At 63.6% G+C, this 17,813-nt stretch overlaps 1 protein-coding gene across 1 annotated transcript in view; it reads left to right on the top strand.

The window, feature by feature from the left end:
• Positions 1-17,813, top strand: part of CCDC187 (coiled-coil domain containing 187) — a 36,070-nt gene that overhangs the window by 6,560 nt on the left and 11,697 nt on the right. Inside the window, exons 4-15 of the mRNA XM_057313379.1 lie at positions 1,633-1,767; positions 2,321-3,351; positions 3,608-3,702; positions 5,705-6,294; positions 6,727-6,814; positions 9,924-10,090; positions 11,269-11,382; positions 13,924-14,031; positions 14,561-14,625; positions 14,997-15,110; positions 16,082-16,215; positions 16,316-16,407. Coding sequence (XP_057169362.1) covers positions 1,633-1,767; positions 2,321-3,351; positions 3,608-3,702; positions 5,705-6,294; positions 6,727-6,814; positions 9,924-10,090; positions 11,269-11,382; positions 13,924-14,031; positions 14,561-14,625; positions 14,997-15,110; positions 16,082-16,215; positions 16,316-16,407 — 2,733 coding nt within the window. The remainder of the gene's footprint in view (positions 1-1,632; positions 1,768-2,320; positions 3,352-3,607; positions 3,703-5,704; positions 6,295-6,726; positions 6,815-9,923; positions 10,091-11,268; positions 11,383-13,923; positions 14,032-14,560; positions 14,626-14,996; positions 15,111-16,081; positions 16,216-16,315; positions 16,408-17,813) is intronic.

The following is a 17,813-nucleotide window of genomic DNA, read 5'->3' as shown; positions in this document are numbered from 1 at the left end:
ATAAGCCTCGGCTTCGGGGCATGGCCGTGGTCCTTCCTACAGGTGTGGCCTAGGAAGGGTGTGGCTTTGTGTCGCCCCTTCCCCTTCCTGGGGCGCTGCTCCAGGGCTGTGACTATCTCCGGGTCTGGGAGGTGGGGGAGGGTCCCCTAGCATGCGCTAGAGAGGGCCCCCACCCTGTTGGCTGCCTGCCCCTGGGGGTCAGCTCTCTGCATAGTCTCTGCTGTAAGGCACCCTTGCTTGGCAAAAACACCCCCCTTTATGGGAGGCAGGACAGGTCTTGGCCTGGGAGGTCCAGTTTCCTGCCCAGGGCTGGCCCTGGGGGAGATGCAGTGTGTGCACGTGAATATGCCTGTGGGGGGGGAGGGGGTGCGTGCATGTGTGTGTGTCTGTGTGCATGTGTGTGTCTCTGCATGTGTGTGTGTGTCTGTGTGTGTGTGTGCGCGTGTCTGTGTCACTGTGTGTATGTCTGTGTGTCTCTGTGTGTGTGTGTGTGTGCGTGTCTGTGTCTCTGTGTGTATGTGTGTGTGCGTCTGCGTGTGTGTGTATGTGTGTGTGTCTCTGCATATGCGTGTGTGTGTGTCTGTGTGTGTGTGCATGTCTGTGTCTGTGTGTGTATGTGTGTGTGTCTCTGCATATGTGTGTGTCTGTGTGTGTGTGTGCGTGTCTGTGTCTCTGTGTGTATGTCTGTGTGTCTCTGCGTGTGTGTGTGTGTGTGCGTGTCTGTGTCTCTGTGTGTATGTGTGTGTGCGTCTCTGCGTGTGTGTGTGTATGTGTGTATGTCTCTGCATGTGCGTGTGTGTGTGCGCGTGCGTGTCTGTGTCTCTGTGGTATGTGTGTGTGTCTCTGCATGTGCGTGTGTGTCTGTGTGTATGTGTGCGTGTGCATGTCTGTGTGTCTGTGTGTATGTGTGTATGTCTCTGCGTGTGTGTGCGTCTCTGTGTATGTGTGTATGTCTCTGCATGTGCGTGTGTGTGTGTGTATGTGTGTGTGTGTGTGTGTGCATGTCTGTGTGTCTGTGTGTGAGCTAAAGCTTGGCCACGGCTTCCGGCGTCTGCCAGCAACCTGGTCTGTAGTGACGGTGGGGCTGGTGTTGGCATTCGGTGAGCGTGATCTGGGATTGTGAAGTGGAGCTTTGATAAATGCTGTGTCTTATGTGACGACATTTGTTAACAAAGGCGCCTTTGTGGTTGGGAGGCAGTGGCGTTGGTGTCCGTGCTCCTGGGACCCCGCGTCCCGCGGCCTGGGCATCCTTGTGGAGGAAAAGTAAACACTTGGCTCTGCTCAGGGCCGAGGTCAGCTGTAGCGTTAGCCTCCCGCTCGCGGCTCCTCGTGACCATCCCCTGCTGGGATGGGCCAGCGCTGGCCAAGCGTGTGCGGTGTGCCTGGGTCTGTGGCCTTGGTTTTACAGGCAAAGCCGTGGGGAGCAGGTTTTATTACCCTGTTTACCGAGGGTCCAGAGTCAGCCTGGGTCGCGGCCCTGCCTCTTGCTGGCCAGTGGCCGAGGCTCACCCCAGCTCCCCTGGGAGCGTGTGAATCAGTCTCCGGGGGCTGCTGGGGCCAAAGACTCCTCATCTGGGCCCGCGTTCGGAAGGCCCCAGCCGCTCCAATGTGTGTGCGTTTTCTCTGTTTCAGATTCTGAGTTGGTTGGTGTTCACGCCTGGAGGAAAGGACCAGCCCTGGTGAGGGCCCTGCTTGGGCCCCCTCCCGCCCTCCCCAGGCTCCAGAGCAAGGCTCCCTCAAGAGACCAGGCCCCCACCGCGGAATTAGGTAGCTGGTACCTTCGCTTGGGCTCCTCACTGCTCTGCTGGGGCATCTGGGGGGGTGGGTGAGGAGGGGGAGGGAGGTGGCCCTGGGTGCAGAAGCAGCCTCTCCCCAGCCACCCGTCGAACGCCCTGCCAATCTGCTATCAGACGGGACTTGGAGAAATCATGATACTTAAAAGCCAAGGAAAGGTTTTCTGCCCCTGAGAGACATGTTTTAGGCTGCTGGGAGGCAGGGCACGGCCAGCTCGGCTTTCCCAACTCGGGGAGTGCAGGATGGGAGCGCCAGGGACTCCTTGGCAGATGCATGTCGACCCCTGTTCGTGCTGTTTTCACCAGGTCTAGAGTGGGTGGCTCTGTGCCAGGTGCCCGGGCAGAGCCTCGAGTCACCCATATTTGGCACATGCACCCACAGGGGTTCTGTGAGTCCGTGAGGCATGTAAGGGCCAAGGGCCGAGCTCCTGGGGAGCAGGGCTGGGGGTGCCTCTGGGTGGGGGAGCTGGCTCTGCTCCTCCAGGGCCCCTGCAGCTCCTAATGCCTGTGACCCCTTGTCTTTGCAGGAGACAGCAAGAAAGTCGGAGCTGCTGAGAGCTACCCTGTGTGCCCCTGGATGCCCGGTCCAGCCTCAGTCCGTGGTGACCTGCAGGTGTCTGCCAACGCACCCAACCTGGCTTCCTGCGATCAGCCCATGACCATCCAAAATGCTATGGCCGTCCTTAGAGATCTCCGCCAGCAAGTCCAGGCCGGGCTGGAGCTGGCCCGGAACCGCCACCCCAGGGAAGGGCCAGCACTGGGGCGGTCAAAGCTGTGGCTGCAGGACCCTTCAGGGAGGAGGCAGCTGGGCCCCTGGAGCACCCCAGACGTGCGGGGCTCCTTCTCGAAGAGTCCTCAAGCAGGGGTGGAGGGGAGGCGCTCCTCCTTAGAGAAGGCTGGCAGCTTCTCCACTGGGCATTGTTGGAGCACCCTGGCTGCGTGGGAGTCCTATCCCCAGCGGACTGGAGCAGCCCAAGGACGGAGTCCCTCCTTCCAGAGGCCCAGGAGCCCTCCTGAGAGGCTGACCACCTTGCCTCAGCGGCCCTGGAGCGCCTCGGCCGGGCAGGCCTCCAGGCCCCAGCGGACCTGGGCCACTTATGGAGACTGGGACACCCCCACCCGAAGACCCTGGAGCCCTTCTGGCCAGCGGTCCTGGAGCGCCTCCTTCACGCAGGGCTCTGGCAGCCCGTGCAGGGGCAGAGGCTCCCTCCTGCCACCCTCGGGAGTGGAGCACAGCTGGCTGAGGCCCGCGGGGGGTGCCCCTGGGAAGGAGAACGAGGTGCGGGTGCCGCCGCCCTGCCCGAAGCCCCGGGGGGCCCTGGGCCACCCCCACAGCGCCGAGACGCTGCGGGAGTTCATGCGCCAGAAGACGCTGGCCCGGCGGCGGCAGGCCCTGGAGGAGAAGGCCTCGGCCGTGCGCGCGCTCGAGCTGAGAAACCAGAGGCTGCAGGAGGTCTACCGGAAGCAGCGGGAGGCTGTCCTCGGCAAAGCCGTCCCTGTGGTCTCCCAGACGACCCCTGGCATTGTGACCTTTTTCCCGCATTGCGCGCAGTCCAGGGTAGGTGCTGGCGGCGGGTGAGGAAACGGAGCCCGCCAGCTCAGCCACTGAGCTCCCAGCAGCCCCAAATGCTTGCCTCCCTGGGGCTGGCGGGGCTTCGGAGAGACCCATCACCTCCGCCCCAGCCCTAGGGAGGGGACCCCCATGGGGTCCAGCTGGAGCCCCCTGGAGGTCAGGGCTAGTCCTGGGGCCACGAGAAGGGTCTTGGGGTCTTCCTGCTGGGACGGGTCTCTGACAGTGTTCTCTCCTGCTTCAGGGCCTGGAGGCTCCCGGGAGCCTGCGGTCGCCTGTGCTGGAGTGGAGCAAGGTGACCTCTGGCATGGTGCTGGGGGACCAGGAGGCCCCGGGCAGGTGGGTAGGCAGGCGGGGGTTCCATTGCTGGGGGGGGCTGCCCCAGTGCAGGGGACCATGAGGGCACGTGCTCCCACTGCACGTTTACGGAGCACGAGGCAGGGGCATCGCGCGGTCCCCACCCCTGCTCTCGGCGCTCAGAACGTTTCAGCACCCCAAAGCAGCCCGTGCCCGTCGGCAGCTCCCCCGGCAGCCCGCCTGCGATCCGCCTGCGCAGAGGCGTCTGTGGGGACGGGTCATGGAACGGAGTCCAGCGGGTGTGGCCCTTGGGGTCGGGCTCCCTCCCGGGGGCGTGTTTTCCGGGTTCATCCTGCTGTAGCGCGTCAGGCCTTCGCTGCTCCTTTGTGGCCACATCCGGTTCCACTGTGTGACACAGGTGGTGAGTCCCGTGGTCGGGAACGCACCTTTCGGCCGCCAACCCCTCTGGCCGCGCTGCGTGAATTGTTTGAATATCCGTCCCGTGGGTCCCGTTGCGGGGCTGGGACGGAACGGCCGGCGCCTCCCTCTGAATGGGACGTCTGTCTTCCACTTTCCGAGGAGCTGCCAGTGGTTTTCCTCACTGGCTGCGCCATTTCTCATCACCCCCACCCCCCGCAGCCGGGGACGACCCCGGTTTCTCTGTGTTCTGCCAACACTCCTTTTCTGTTTTGTTCTCTTTTGTTTTTGTGGTTTTCACTATCGTGTATAGTGAAAGATTGTATTTTATTTTAAGATTGTATTTATTTATTTGAGAGAGAGAGAGAGAACGAGCAGGGGAGCAGCAGGGGCAGAAGGAGAAGCAGGCTCCCCGCTGAGCAGGGAGCCCCACGTGGGGCCCAATCCCAGGACCCCGGGATCCTGACCTGAGCTGAAGGCAGACGCTTCACCAGCTGAGCCCCCGGGCGCCCCAGCTATTGTGCATTTCCATCGAGCCGGGGCAGCATCTTGAAGTGGGGGGTCAGGAGACCATCCGCCCCCTTGCGTGGGGCACTCCTGGAGGGAGCAGCTCCACAGAGCAGCCCGGAGGCTGCGTGTTTTTGAGCTGCTTAAACCTGACGTCTGGTAGCACCGGGCGGGGGTGCAGCTCAGTGGACGCTCACAGGTTCCTGTGCCCGGACTGAGAGCACAACCGCTCCCAAGGGCAGCCCCACCCGCAGCAGCAAGGCCGGTGGGGGCTCCTGGCTGCCCTGACCTGATGCCCCCAGCTTCCTCCCCAGGCAGGGGAGGCTGTGGACCCTTCGTCTTGCTTCCTTGTGTTCTTTTTCTCGCCACATTTTAAAGAAATTACAGGGAAATACACATAACATAGATTTACCGTCTTCACCGCTTTAAGTGCAGCGCCCGGGGGCGTCAGCGCGTTCACACCGCCGTGCACCGTCCCTCCGTCCGTCCCCAGAACGTGGGCACCTTCCCACCCTGGCTCTGTCCCATGAAGCCCCGTTCCCAGCCCCCGGCACCCCACTCCCCCTCCCCGTGGCTGCGGATCCGACTCCTCTGGGGCCTCCTGGGAGCCGATCGCTCGGGGCCGGTCCTTCTGCGCAGGGCTGATCTCACTCAGCACCATGTCCTCCACGCTGGAGCCGGTGTCGGGGTTGCTGCCTTATCCCGGACAAGGCATGTTGTTGTTGTTGAGTTGTAGGTGTTTCTCATCCGTGTGGGTGTTGACCCTTATGGGACACAGGGTTTGTGATCACGTCCCCCTCCCGGAGGCCACCTTCTCGCTCTGTTCACTGTGCCCTTCCATGCACACCAGTTGTGCATTTTGAAGTACTTTGGTTGGTCTATTTTTTCTCTTGTCGCGCAGGTTCTTGGTGTTAAACCCCAGAACTCGGTCTTTCTTGGGCCGAGTGTGGCCTGCTGTTGGAGAGACACCCATAGCCACCCCTCCGGCCACAGACAGTCTCTATAAACGGTCGTGCTCCTTCACAGAAGCTGCGCTAGGCTCACCCCTGCGCCCATGTTTCGAATGCGCCGCGGAGGACGCATGCGCAGACCTGACCCTTTCCGCCCTCTCTCCCTGCAGCTTCTGCCTGTGTTTGAACAGAGCCTTGAATCGCACTGAGACTCTAGAGATGGGCGGCCCCCGGGACGGCTGGGATGGTGCCCCCATGCTGATGTCCACCCGCTCCTCCCCGGGCCCCCTGAAGCTCCAGGACCTGAGCACCCGCTCCCCGCGCCCAGGCGTGTGCATCTACCTGGACCCTGAGGAGAGCGAGCGCCTGGGCACATCGGGGCCGCTGCACTTCCGCTACAAGCAGGCCCGGCTACAGGCGCTGGAGACCATGGCCAACGTCCTGAAGCAACGGATCGACATCCTCACGGCCAAGCTGCACAGGTCGGAGGCTCCAGATGCTCTCGCGGACCCGGGCTCAGACCTGTCGCCCTCACACCACAGCGCCGTGCCGGCTGCCCCCATGCCCGCAGCCCCAGTCTGCTCTGGAGCCCTGGTGCCCAACGGGAGCAGAGGGGCCCCCTGGGACTGGGCAGACGTGCCGGCCAGGCCACTTGTCTCTCCCACGTGCCTCTTGGATGGCAAGACGCTGCCGTGGAGCCCCGACTGGGAGCGGCGGCACAGTGTGAGCCTGAGAGGCCACCACGACAGCAAGCCCCGAGGTAGGGCCGGTGCCCGGGCCGCAAGTGACCACCAGTGGCCAAGGGGACCCCACTTTCTCCCTGCCCCTCAGCTTCCTCTCCCTAAAGGGGAGATAAAGACGACGATACCACAGCAGGTGTCTGGGCCACCTGAGGGTCCGTTGGTGACAGTCCTGGCAGAGCCCGGCCACATGCTAAATCTTCCGTCGGCTGTAGACCTTGTCAGCACCTTGGCCCTGGCGGGAGAAGGGGTGAGGCCTGGCCCTGAGGCTTATGTGCCTGCCACTTCCCTGTCCTGCCTCTGAAGAGGGGCGAGAAAATGGACAGGGCCTGCCAGGCTCCTCCTGCCTTGGGGGTTGGGGGTGCCCCCCCTCCATCACCCCCTCCCCGCCAGCAGCTCCTCCCCTCCTGCCAACTCCTGGGGAATGAGCCCTGGTGTCCATCTCTCCAAAGGTTTCATTGAGGATGGGCGTCTGGAGCTGGATAACAGGCTGGCAAGAAACACGGCTTCCTTCCAGGCCCTCGGCCCCTTCATCGGGAGGTGAGCCTGCACGCCCTCCACGCACCCCGGCCTCGCCCTCGCCACAAGCCACCGGCAGTGCACAGCTGGTGCACAGGCGTGCACAAGGGTTTGGGTGCGGCTGGGCTGCTGGGGGAGTGACACAGCCCCTGACCCGACCGTGACAAGCCCCCAGACTTGGGTCAGGGCCTGCTGGCTCTGGGGCTGGCCAGGGCAGGGCAGGGCGAGACAGCCCAGGCCACACAGTGGCTCAGAGACTCCACTCTGGCTGGGCTGTGGGCAGTGGGCCCCTGACCCAAGGTCCCCGCTGATGGGGGGACAGCCCCCGAATGCACCCCCTCCCCACTCTCCTCTGCACTTGTTCTCGGCCCCCGCCGGACTCTGTCAGCCACATTTTCCTTGTGATTGGTGGGTCCTCCCACCCAGGTCCCGTGTCCCGTGTCTGAGCGCTCAGGACCACCCATCCAGATACCCTTGCACCTTCCTGTGGCTTTCCTCCCCAGCACTGCCTGAGGCCTTCAGGGGCCCCCTCCCAGGGGACGTGGAGTCCAGTTGGTGGAGCAGACTGATTACTGCCAGCAGGGGGCAGCATTGGGCTGGACTTCTGCTTCTCCACCACCTGTGCCCCAAACCCGAGGGGAGGTCAGGGAGGGGAGAATCCCCAGAGGTGGACCCGGCACCTGGGCTCCAGGCCGGACACCCCACATCTGCGCGTCCCCCTGCTGGATGGCCAACAGGGCCTTGCAGGCCCAGCAGCTCGCAGTGCCGGGCGTTTCTACCCAGGGGATGCCCACACCCGGGCACTGGGTCCTCCCCGTCCCCCCCGCCCCCGGGTCCCTGACCAGGCCATGCAGAGTCGTGCCCTGGACGACCCAGCAGCCTTGCCGTGCAGGGATCAGGGCCCACTTTCAGGCCCCACGGTGTGTCCAGGAAAGCTGCCTGGCTTGTCCTTTCTAAAATGGAAGTTGGCGCTCCCTGCTTGGGCTCTGTGACTGCTGGTCGCCTCACTCACCGCCTGGGTCCAAGGATCAAGGTCAAAGGCCCCTCGTCCAGCTTGTGGCCCTCCCGCTGCTGCCCCAGGCCGGCGGCCCCAAGTTCTCCAGATCCAGGGCCTGGTCCGTCCTGCTGCCTCAGGCCCGTTTCTGAGTTGGGGTAGAGCCATGCCCCACCCTGCCCTTCCCTGCTGGGACCCCGGGGCTCCGTCTGGCTGGGGACCCAGCCTGACACCAGCATGGCACGGCGAGGATGCTGGCTCCCACCCTCTGAGGGCCTGACTGCGCCAGCATCTCCAGAAGGAATGGTGGGGGAGGGCGCGTCCAGCTGTGTGCCTGCTGCCACGGGCTCTCTGCACCTCGGACAGTGCTGTTCACGCTCTGTGAGTTGCGTTCTCCTTCCCATTTTACAGACAGGAACACTGAGGCTCAGAGAGGCCCAGCGACATGGCCAGGATCACATAGCTCGTGGGAGGCTGGACACCAGAGCCCACGTTCTTCCACTGTGCCATTCCCTAGTCTGGCGCCCTCAGACTTGCCCTGAGAACTCGTTAGACATGCAGAGTCCCCGGCCCACCCCGGCCCTCCTGAACCTGGGGCACGAGGCTGGGTCCCGGGGCCAGTCCCGCAGGGCACCGTTTGAGAACCACTGCCCTGGGAAGTCTAGGCCCGAGGTCAGCAAGACCCGCAGGCCCCTGCCTGTCTGTGGATAAAGTCGTATGGACACCCAGCCACGCTCATCCTTCACGCGAGGGGGGCCGCGGTCCTGCTCACATGGTAGAGTTGAGTCATGTCCACAGACGCTGTGTGGCCTGCAAAGCCCCCGTGTTTGTTGTGTGTCCCTTTATGGGATGTGTTTCCTGACCCTGGCTTATCAACTGATGGCCACGCGGGCATTTCCTTTAAGGAGAGCAGCTGGGTGCCCCTGCAGTGACCTGGACCCTCCTGTCCCCTCCTGTCCCCTCATGGTCACGCACTCCTGCAGCAGCCCCGCCCCATCCTGGGTCTTCCCAGATTCAGCCTCCAAGCCCGTCCATCGCTTCCCCGGGGCTGCTCCTTCTTTCCAGGACCCTCTTCCCTGCTGTCTCCCCTGTAAGGCCAGGGGCCACAGGAGGAGGGGCCGGGCGGTCACATAGCAGGTGTCCGCAAACTACTGGGGCGGCTGGAGGAGGGCCGTGCCCCCCCCCCGCAGTGTCCACGCCCCGGGTGGTGTGTCCTTAGTCGCTCTGGTGGTCCTGAGACGCTGTGCGCCGGGGGAGACACGTGGCACGAGGCAGAGCTGTGTGCACAGGGACACAGGTGTCCCGTTCACACGGTCACTCCCTGGGCGCAGCGGCTCTCCTGGCCTACCGCTATCTCGGGAAAGGCCCAACCTCACGCCTTCCTCCCAGTCCTGTTAGTAACATGTGCTGGCCAGCCCCAGGGCAGGGGGTTAGGGTGGCCTGAGCCGGGGCAGGTCCCCGAGTCCAGCCGGCCCGGTGTGACCCCTGAGTCCTTGGGCACCCGGCCGGCTCAGGCTCCCTCTGTGGGACGGGGTAGCATTTCGCGCCATGAGCCCATGGTGGTGAGAGTTAGGGCTGGCGTGTCCACCCTGCTCCTCTCTGGGCCAGTGGACATGCCCCTGAGCAGATGGTAGAGGGAAGGACAGAGACGAGGAACATGCCCCGTGCCCCTCACTCCCAGAGTGGCCGTCTTCCCCGAAGGGCCTGGCGTGGGGGCGGACCCAGAGCAGGCCCGGGCTTGCAGGCAAAGGGCGTTCTGGCCTCAGCGCAGTGCCCGGCAGGGATGGTGGAAGCTGGGCCTCGGCTGTCTGAGCTCCTGGGGGCTGCTGGTCCCTGGGGTCCCAGTGCAGAGCCCATGCTGCCGCTCACAGATGAACCACTCCTCAGCTGGGGACACGGCTGGTGTCGGCATCTATGGGGGCCACCTGCTCACTGCCGCCCTCCTGGTCCTGTGCTCACAGGCCCGTTCCCCCTTAGGCCTTTGGTCCTTGGCTTCAGCCCTGGACACGGCGGGCCTGAGAGCCGCTTTGTTCAGGCTGAGGGAACCTGGGTTCCTGCCGCCCCAGCCCCCCAGCTGCCTCCACTGCCCGGGTGTTCCTGCCCGGCTTGCTCACCCGTGTGTCTGTGTGCCCCTAGTTCACTCGGGGTGCCGGCCGTGTTGGACCCCCTCTGCGGCTCCCTGCAGCTGGAAGAGATGCCGTCGGCCAGAGGGGCAGGCTTGGTCACGCCCTGGACCACGCGAGGCTGTGGTAAGGGCGAGCCTGCGGACGGGCCCTGGGCTGGCTGGTCGGGTGGCCGGGGATGTCCGCCGGGGACCCCCTCCACTGCCTGACGCTCCAGTGCGGTCCTACGGGTGTAGAGAGATCCTTTTCTATGTGGAGAGCATCCACGCATCAGTATTAAAGGTTTTTGGAGGCTTTCGGGACCCAGCTGCTTGCTATGTGCTCTTGTCACGCCTCTGTTGTGACTGATACTTGCTCCGATGAGGGCCATGAACGGCCCTGCTCCTGGACCTCTTCCTCCGAGCGTCCGCTGGCCAGGCTTCTGCCTTTCCTTTGCTTCTGAAGGGTTTTGTCCTGGGTTTTGTCCAGAGGAGGAGACTTGCTCAGGACCACCGGGTGGGTGCAGAGCGGAGGGTGCAGGGGTGTGTGGGGTGGTGCCCTGCAAGTGCGCTGAGGGGCGTGGGGGGCTGTGGGGGGCTCCACCCAGTGCTTGCTCGGGGAGGGGCAGCCGGAAGTCCTAGCACGGTGGCTGGGACCGAGAGGACTGAGTGGCTGGACATGCGTGTAGAAGGTGGCCTGTGGGGGGTGGAGGGGTCTGTGCCATCCCTGCCTCTTGGTCAGTCCCTCCCACCTCCCCTGCCTCTTGTCCTGGGGCTCTCCAGCCTGTGGAGGGGCTGCTGGGGAGCCTCACAGCTGGCCCTGCTGCTCCCCGTCCCCTGAGGCACTCGGAGCCTTAGCAGCCCGTTCATTCATTTGCGCCTCTCTCTACTCTTCCAACTTGTACCCACTGAGCACCTGCTGTGCCCGGCGCTGACCCGCGATCAGGCCCTGCCCCGGAGCACTGCTTTCAGTGCGGGGGCAGGCATCAGAAGGTGCTCGAGCGAGACCACACAGCATGTCGGGCTCTGAGTCATAAGGTCCAAGGATACGTGACCTGCTTCCCGGTAGAGACTTCCACTATGTTTCCAGTCCCAGAAAGTGCGGCCCAGAGAGGGGTGGTGAGGGGCCCAGGGACACCCAGGGATGAGCCAGGATAGGGCTGGGAGGCAGGCATCAGCACTCTGCCCAGCCCTTGCTGTCCTTCTAGAAGGCTGGCTGAGCTGGGGGATGGCAGGCTGCTGTGAGGGTGAAGGGTGATCCTAGTTGCCTGGGGGTGGCTGCCTCCTGGCCTGGATCCTGCAGGGGGGTCAGGCTCTAGCCTTCCCTTTTTGGAGGGAAGCCCTCTCTTTAGCACTCAGCCCTGTTCACCATCCCCGCAGGGCTGAGCAGCAGGAGCGGCTCCTTGCTCTTGGGAGGGACGTCCATGGTGGGGGCCATGGTACCAGAGGCCCCCTTGAGAGGCTCCGGAAGGAGCAAGCCCCACAGTCCCTGCAGTGAGGTTGGGGTGAGGACCCGGAGACACTTGCTTCGGTGGCTTCAGGGGATGGTGGGGACGGCCCCCTCCCCTCCGTCACCTCCCCACCTGGGGCCCTGGCTGCCAGGAACCTGGGCACAGCTGTATGTTCCCGAAAGCTGGGAGGGCACAGGTTGCCCCTGCCCCTCGACTGTCAAATGGGGTGACATGAAGCCTGGAGTTGAGGCAGAAAGCATGTGACCCTGAGGACAGCCACTGCACAGCTCTCAACCTTCGCTGCTGCTGGTTAGCAGTGCCCCGTCCCTCCGGCCCCCCCTGGGACGCCCGGCACACGGGCACCGCCCCCCCCCCCCCGGCTCACGCTCCCTGTGAGGTGTCTGCCCTCGTGGGGGGGGTCAACATCTGCGGGGGGCAGGCAGTCCTGCCTGGAGCCCATGGCGAGGGGTCTAAGAGCAGAGCTGGGGCAGAGAAGGGGACCCCCCTTCCGCATCCCAAGGGGAAAACCATCAGTCACTGGTTGAGGACAAAATGCCTGCATTGTGGACCCCCACCACCAGGGGGGAGCCTCGCCACAGACTCTTTCAGGGTGCGTCGGTCAGTGGGTCCCCTGGGCACCAGGGCAAGGACAGGCCTTCTTGCAGAGCTGCCCCTCCCCGCAGGTGCCTCTCGGCCGGGCGAGGGGCTGGACCTAGTTGGGAGGGAGCCTCGGGGTCCCCTAGGGCTCCCACCCACACCTGCCTTGCCTTTCTCTGCCATCCCAGTCCCCTCCTCCGTGCCACGTCCATGAACAGCCCTCCGGGAGCCTCCGAGTCTGGTCTGGGAGGAGCTGTTGGCCAGGGGCCCTGGCAGCCTCCATAGGCTGAATCTAAGCCTTCCAGAAAAACCTGCTCCTCTCCCTGGCTCTGCCTCCAGGCTGCCTCTCCAGGAGGCTGGGAGCAGGATGGACACGGGGTGGAGGCTCGCCCCAACTTCTCGGTCCCACCCGCGTCCCTCCTGCCATTGTCTGTGGGGCAAGGCCTATCTCTCTGTGCGCAGATGAAATTCTCTGACAGGATCCTTTATCCTGAGGCTGCAGGCAGCCCCCAAGACTCCTCTGAAATCTGAGCTGCCGCCCCCTGGAGTGGCTGAGATCAGGATCTCAGGAAGCTGGAGACCAAGCAGCGGGCCCACCCAGAGTGCGTGGGCTGGGTTTGCATCCGACACCTCCTCCAGGAAGCCCCCCAGATAACACCTGGGCTGGGCCGGGTCCTGCCGCTCACCTTTGGTATCTTGCTCTGTGGGCCGTGAACACTTGAGGGCCCGGCTCTCACTGCAGTGCCACCTGCGGCCCGCCACATGCGTGTGCCTGGGAAACGAGGCAAGAGCGTGAGCGGACTCCTGCGCGTCCTGAGCGCCTGGCCAGGCACTGTGTGCCACACGTGGGTCTTACCGGCCTCAGCGACCTGGGGGATCCCATGCTCACACCCCTGCTTATGGAGGAAGAGCCTGATGCTCAGAGAGGCACCATGGCCTCGAGCCCATCAGTGGCAGAACAGGGGTTCGGACCCAGCTTTCCCGGCCTGACGCAGCGCTGTCCATTAGACAGACATCTGGAACAGCGCCACCCAGTGGTACTCACTTTCGAGACCACGTCGTCCGGTGGAACCTTCTGGAAGGGGAGGACTGTTCTATATTCTGGGCTACCCAGTATGGCAGCCGTCAGCCACGTTGGCTGTCTAGCCAGTAACCGAAGGGTGGTATGTTAGGTTTTCCCTTCCGTTGAAGCGTAAATGTCACCAGTGTGCGCGGCGGCCAGTGGCTGGGGTAGACGGGAGACGTTAGCTCCCGGGCCGGTGGCGCTCCCACCCAGGGCGTGGCGTCCTGTCAGCTCCCTTCAGCCCAGCCTCACCACCGAGAACACGCTTGTCGTGACGCGCCCACCTCGGGGACAGCACGCTTTCCCCCAGGTCACAGCTCAGAGCTCAGGGCGGCGGAGCCCGTGTCTCCCTGGTGACCACCTGGGGTGCAGACGCGGTGTGGCCAGAGATGACAAGGGACGCCCCTCCCCGAGATTTCGGGCCTCCCGGGTGCTCGCAGGACGGTCCTCGGGCACTCAGGCTGGCGGGGCCTGGGGGCTCCTGGGCATTTTCTCTGCCTCCGGCTTCTCTCAGTGGCCACAGAACAAAAGCAAAGGAGGGTGTTTCCTTCTCGAGGGGACTTCGGCTCAGAAGAGACGCTTCAAGCCCTTCTCCAATGTGTCTCCATTCCCCATGGAGGCCGGCGGGAAGGGCAGGGCTGCCCCATGCTCAGCGCACGTGAGGTGGCCGGAACCCCTGCTCCGCACCCCCGCCCCCGGCCTCCACGCTTCAGAGTTTTCTCTGTGCCGTACGAATGCCCCGAGCTGGTTTCGCGGCGGGCCACGGCCGCCCCCACTCGATCCCTGGAAAGCCACTGCTCTGCTCTGGAGGGGGAGCACGCAGGGGGACGGCATTCTGTCTGCACACTCAGCGGCGACCACGGTCATCCAAGAGCCACCAGGAGGGCCCGAGCCCACACACCCTCCTCTGCCTGCTCCCACCAGGACCAGGCCCCGAAGATGGGAGGCAGGCCAAGGAGGGAGCAGCCGGCCGCCCCTCCGACCATGGAGCCGCCCCTAGAGGCCGCCGCAGAGGCGCCAGGAGCACCGACGGTATGCAGAGCTCGAGCTGGAGCCCCTCCACGGCCTGGGGGACTCCTGACCAGGGCGGGGAGGCTGAAGTTTCCGTGCTCGTTCTCTGGAGCAGTCCCAGAAATCCCAGAGACCTGGGGCGGGGGGCGCCCAGCCGTGACCCGGATTACAGCAGCAATAGCTGCCCTCTGTCCCGCCTGTGCTCGGTCATCTCATTGCCAGGGAGCGGGCACCTCGTTTTCCCGCCGAGGCTCTGAAGGGCTAGTGAGTTGTTCCAGGTTACCCGGGAAATGCAGGATGAGCCGAGGTCTGTCTGCTTGGCTCCCGCGGTCTCTGCAGACACGGGCATCGCTCCCAGGGGAGTGTGGCCGAGGGTCAGGCGGCACGAACCCCAAACGGAGGTGGAGGAGTCCCAGCAGCCGGCTGCCTCCCATGCCTTCGGCTGCACCCGTCCGCCCTCCCTGGATGCCGTGCGGGGAGCCAGGCACCTGCCCTCCTGCAGGCCGAGGGCTGAGGCCGCTCAGCTGCCCCTTCTCTGTGGCTCCCGCAGGTCAGCGCTGCGGGCACCTTGCCAACATCCTCCGGAAGTCCCCGGGCTCTCTCAAGTCCCTGCAGGTGTGTCCTGCCCCCATCCTGTTGGGCTCATGACAGCTGCATCCCCGGTAGGCCTGCCTGGCTGGGGTGAGCTGGGAGCAGCCCTCACGCCCCTGAGGCTGAGCAGAGGGGCTCCAAAGCAGGGCACTACAGAGTGGGGGGGGACAGCTCTTCAGCTGGGGGGCCATGCAGTGGGGGGAACAGACAGCCCAGGAGGCAGGCCTTCTCAGCCCAGAGGGGAGCAAGCCAGCTGGAGGCTGGGGCCCTGCCCCGAGGGGGGCTTTCGGGGCATCCCTCTGAGAAGTGTGGCACCACCTGCCCTCTTGGGCTAAGGGCTTTTGGGGAGCCATGGGGGCCCCCCAGAAATCCTGAGGCTTGGGGCCTCCCTGCAGCTGGACCAGGAGAAGCAGGAGCAGGGGCTGGCCCTTCTGCGGCAGCGGGCAGAGCTGGAGGTCTGGGAGACTCAGAAGGCCCTGGACCAGATGCTCTTCAAGCACCGACTGGAGGTCAGCTGGCCTGTCCCGAGGGCTCGAGGGCTCTTCCGGGGCAGGCCCCACTCCCTGCCAAGGGGCAGTGCCACCCCGCCTGCCCACCCGATCCCAGGGCCCTTCCAGGTGGACCTGGCCCTCTGGCTGTGTGGGGGTCGCCTGCCTTGTGGAAGGTCAAGCTGGGGAGGGAGTGGACACAACACCACCCAAACCGCGGGCCCCACTGGTGCCGGGAAGAGGACGGCACGGCTGCCTGCCAGAGGCCGGCTCAGTGGGCTACACACAGACGCTCCGTTCAAAGCAGAAGCGGGACATTTTGGCCCACTACTAGCCCGGGGGCACCTGGCTGAGGGGACAGATGACGGCCTGAGCCTTCTTCCTGCCTGTGTCCCGGGCGTGTTCTCACCTGAGTCGTGGGCCCTCTGTTGGAGCTTGTGAGCTGATGTGTGCAGGACACTCACAGCCCTGGCAGGTCTGCCAGGAGGGGAAGGGGCCCCACATCTCCAAACCGCCTGCGCTCGGGGTGGTCCAGACGGTGCCCGGCCCTGGGCCGACGTCTGGGATCTGGTTGGATGTCCTCAAGCTTCTCCGTGTCTTTGTTTGGGGGACTGTTGGGAGGCATTCCCAGGAGGGTACCCCAGCCCGGGGAGCGTGTGCGCACACATGTGCACACACGTGCCTGCATGTGTGGGCATCGTACACACCCGGCCCGGGCTCCAGCTCTCTCCTTCTGCTCCCTGTTCCCTGCATCACAGCTGCTGCGTGCTTGGGGTGCAGGGCTGCGGTTTCCGGGCCATCTGATCCCCCAACTTTGGGGTGCTCCAGCCCTGGCCTTGCTCTGTGTCTGCTGAGCACCTGCTGCCCTCCCCACCCTGCCACGTCCAGCCCTGTCTGGGGGCAGGGGGGCCTGTCAGCCTCATGTGGAGGACGGACAAAGGAGGCTCTGAGGTTGGGGTCTCCACAACACACCCCCCTTCCTGTGCTTGCAGCAGCTGATGGAGAAACACGCCACCCAGGCCAGGTCAGAGACGGCTTCAGCTCTGGCTTCAGAGCAGGACCGGGCACGGGTGTGCAGAGTCCTGGAGCCGACAACCTCTCCAAGCACCTCGACGGCCAGACCCAGGTGGGGCCCCGGGTGGGGCTGGTCACTGCCTCCCAACACAGCGGACAGGCGCGGGCAGCCGGTGCTGCTGGAACTGTGTCTCCAGCCCTTTTCCCTGCAGATCACACCCGGCCCTGGGCAGAGACGCTGCCCCAGCCCCCCAGGGTCCCCAGGAAGGACAGCAGAGTCAGGAGGACAAGTCGGCTTCTGCAGGTGAGAGTCGTCCAAACCACGCACACGCCAGGCGCCCGACCCCGCACCTGGGGCAGGCAGAGGAGCCCGGCTTTCAGCGACACGCTAGCCCTCCTCCTGCTGGACAGGCCCTCCCGGTGCTTCCCCTTCCCTTTCCTGGGCTTTGTGCCGTTGCCCTTGGCATCTACCTTAGGTGGTTCAGGAAGTCCACGAGTCTCCTTTACTGCTGGAGACACTCCGTCCCCTTTGAAGGTCTCTACACACACACGCCCATTGCCGGGCTCGCTCTCCTTGTTGTAGATCCGATTCCGTCTCTGGCTTCACTGTCCTTCTGCCTGAAGGACCTCTGTTAGCATCTCTGGGGGTGCCGGTGACACATTCTCTTAGCTTTTGTAAAGTCTGAGGACAAACTCATTTCAAATTTGTTTTTGAAATATCCTTTGCTGAGCAGAGAACTCCAGGTGGACGTTCTGGTTTGCGCTGTTTGCGACAAGAAACCTGGGGTCGGCCTTGCTCTTCCCCCACACAGGAGGCGCCTTTTATCTCTGGCTGCTTTTCCTGCTTTCTCTTCGTCACTGCTTTGAAGCTGCTGGATATGACGGGTTAGGGTGTAGCTTCTCTTTCTGTCTCTTGTGCTTGGGCTGTGTCGCGAGCCTTGCACCTGTGGGTTTATCATATTCGTCGTGTTTGGGAATATCTGGCCACCGTGTCTCCCGTGTCCCCACCTGGCCCCCACTCGCCTGCACCTTTCGCCACCTTCGGTTCTTTCCGTGTGTTTGTTTGTTTGTTTTTTTCTTCTGTTTCCTTTTGGAGAGTTCCTACTGTTGTGCCTTCAAGTTCATTACTCCTTTCCTCTGCAGTCTCTCATCTGTCACTAATCCCACTCAGTGTCTTTCTTCTCAGGCATGTGGGTTTTCGTCTCTAAAAGTTCCACTTGGACACTCTTTTATATCATCTCTGATTCTACTTGACTTTTTAAACATAGGGAATACAGTTATAAAGGCTTTTAAAGTCTTTCTCTGGCTCATTCTACTATCTGGGGTCGGTTTCAGCTGATTGGTTACTCTTGGAATAGGTCATGCTGTCTTGCTTCTTCACATGCCTGCTGGACACTTTGAATTTTACCTTGTTGGTGCTATATTTTTGTGCTCCCACACACAGTTGTGAGCTTTGTTCTGGAACGCAGTTACTTGGACTCAGTCAGATCCTTCCAGGTGTTGCTTTGATAACTGCGAGGTGGCTGTGAAGCAGGGCTCCGTCTGGGACCAAGGCAGGACCTTCTGTGGCCTCTGCCCTAAGCCCCGTGGATCATGAGGTTTTCTAGCCTGGCTAGTGGAGACAGGTGCAGCTCCGGGCCTTCTCCTTCTTCCCGATGCTTCTCTCCCCGGCATGGGTAGCTTTCTCATATGGTTTCCACCGAAGGCTCA

Source organism: Ursus arctos, unplaced genomic scaffold, assembly GCF_023065955.2.
Source record: "Ursus arctos isolate Adak ecotype North America unplaced genomic scaffold, UrsArc2.0 scaffold_18, whole genome shotgun sequence".
NCBI lineage: Eukaryota > Metazoa > Chordata > Mammalia > Carnivora > Ursidae > Ursus > Ursus arctos.
Note: the sequence above shows the minus strand (reverse complement) of the source record. Positions and strands in the feature narration are given on the sequence as shown.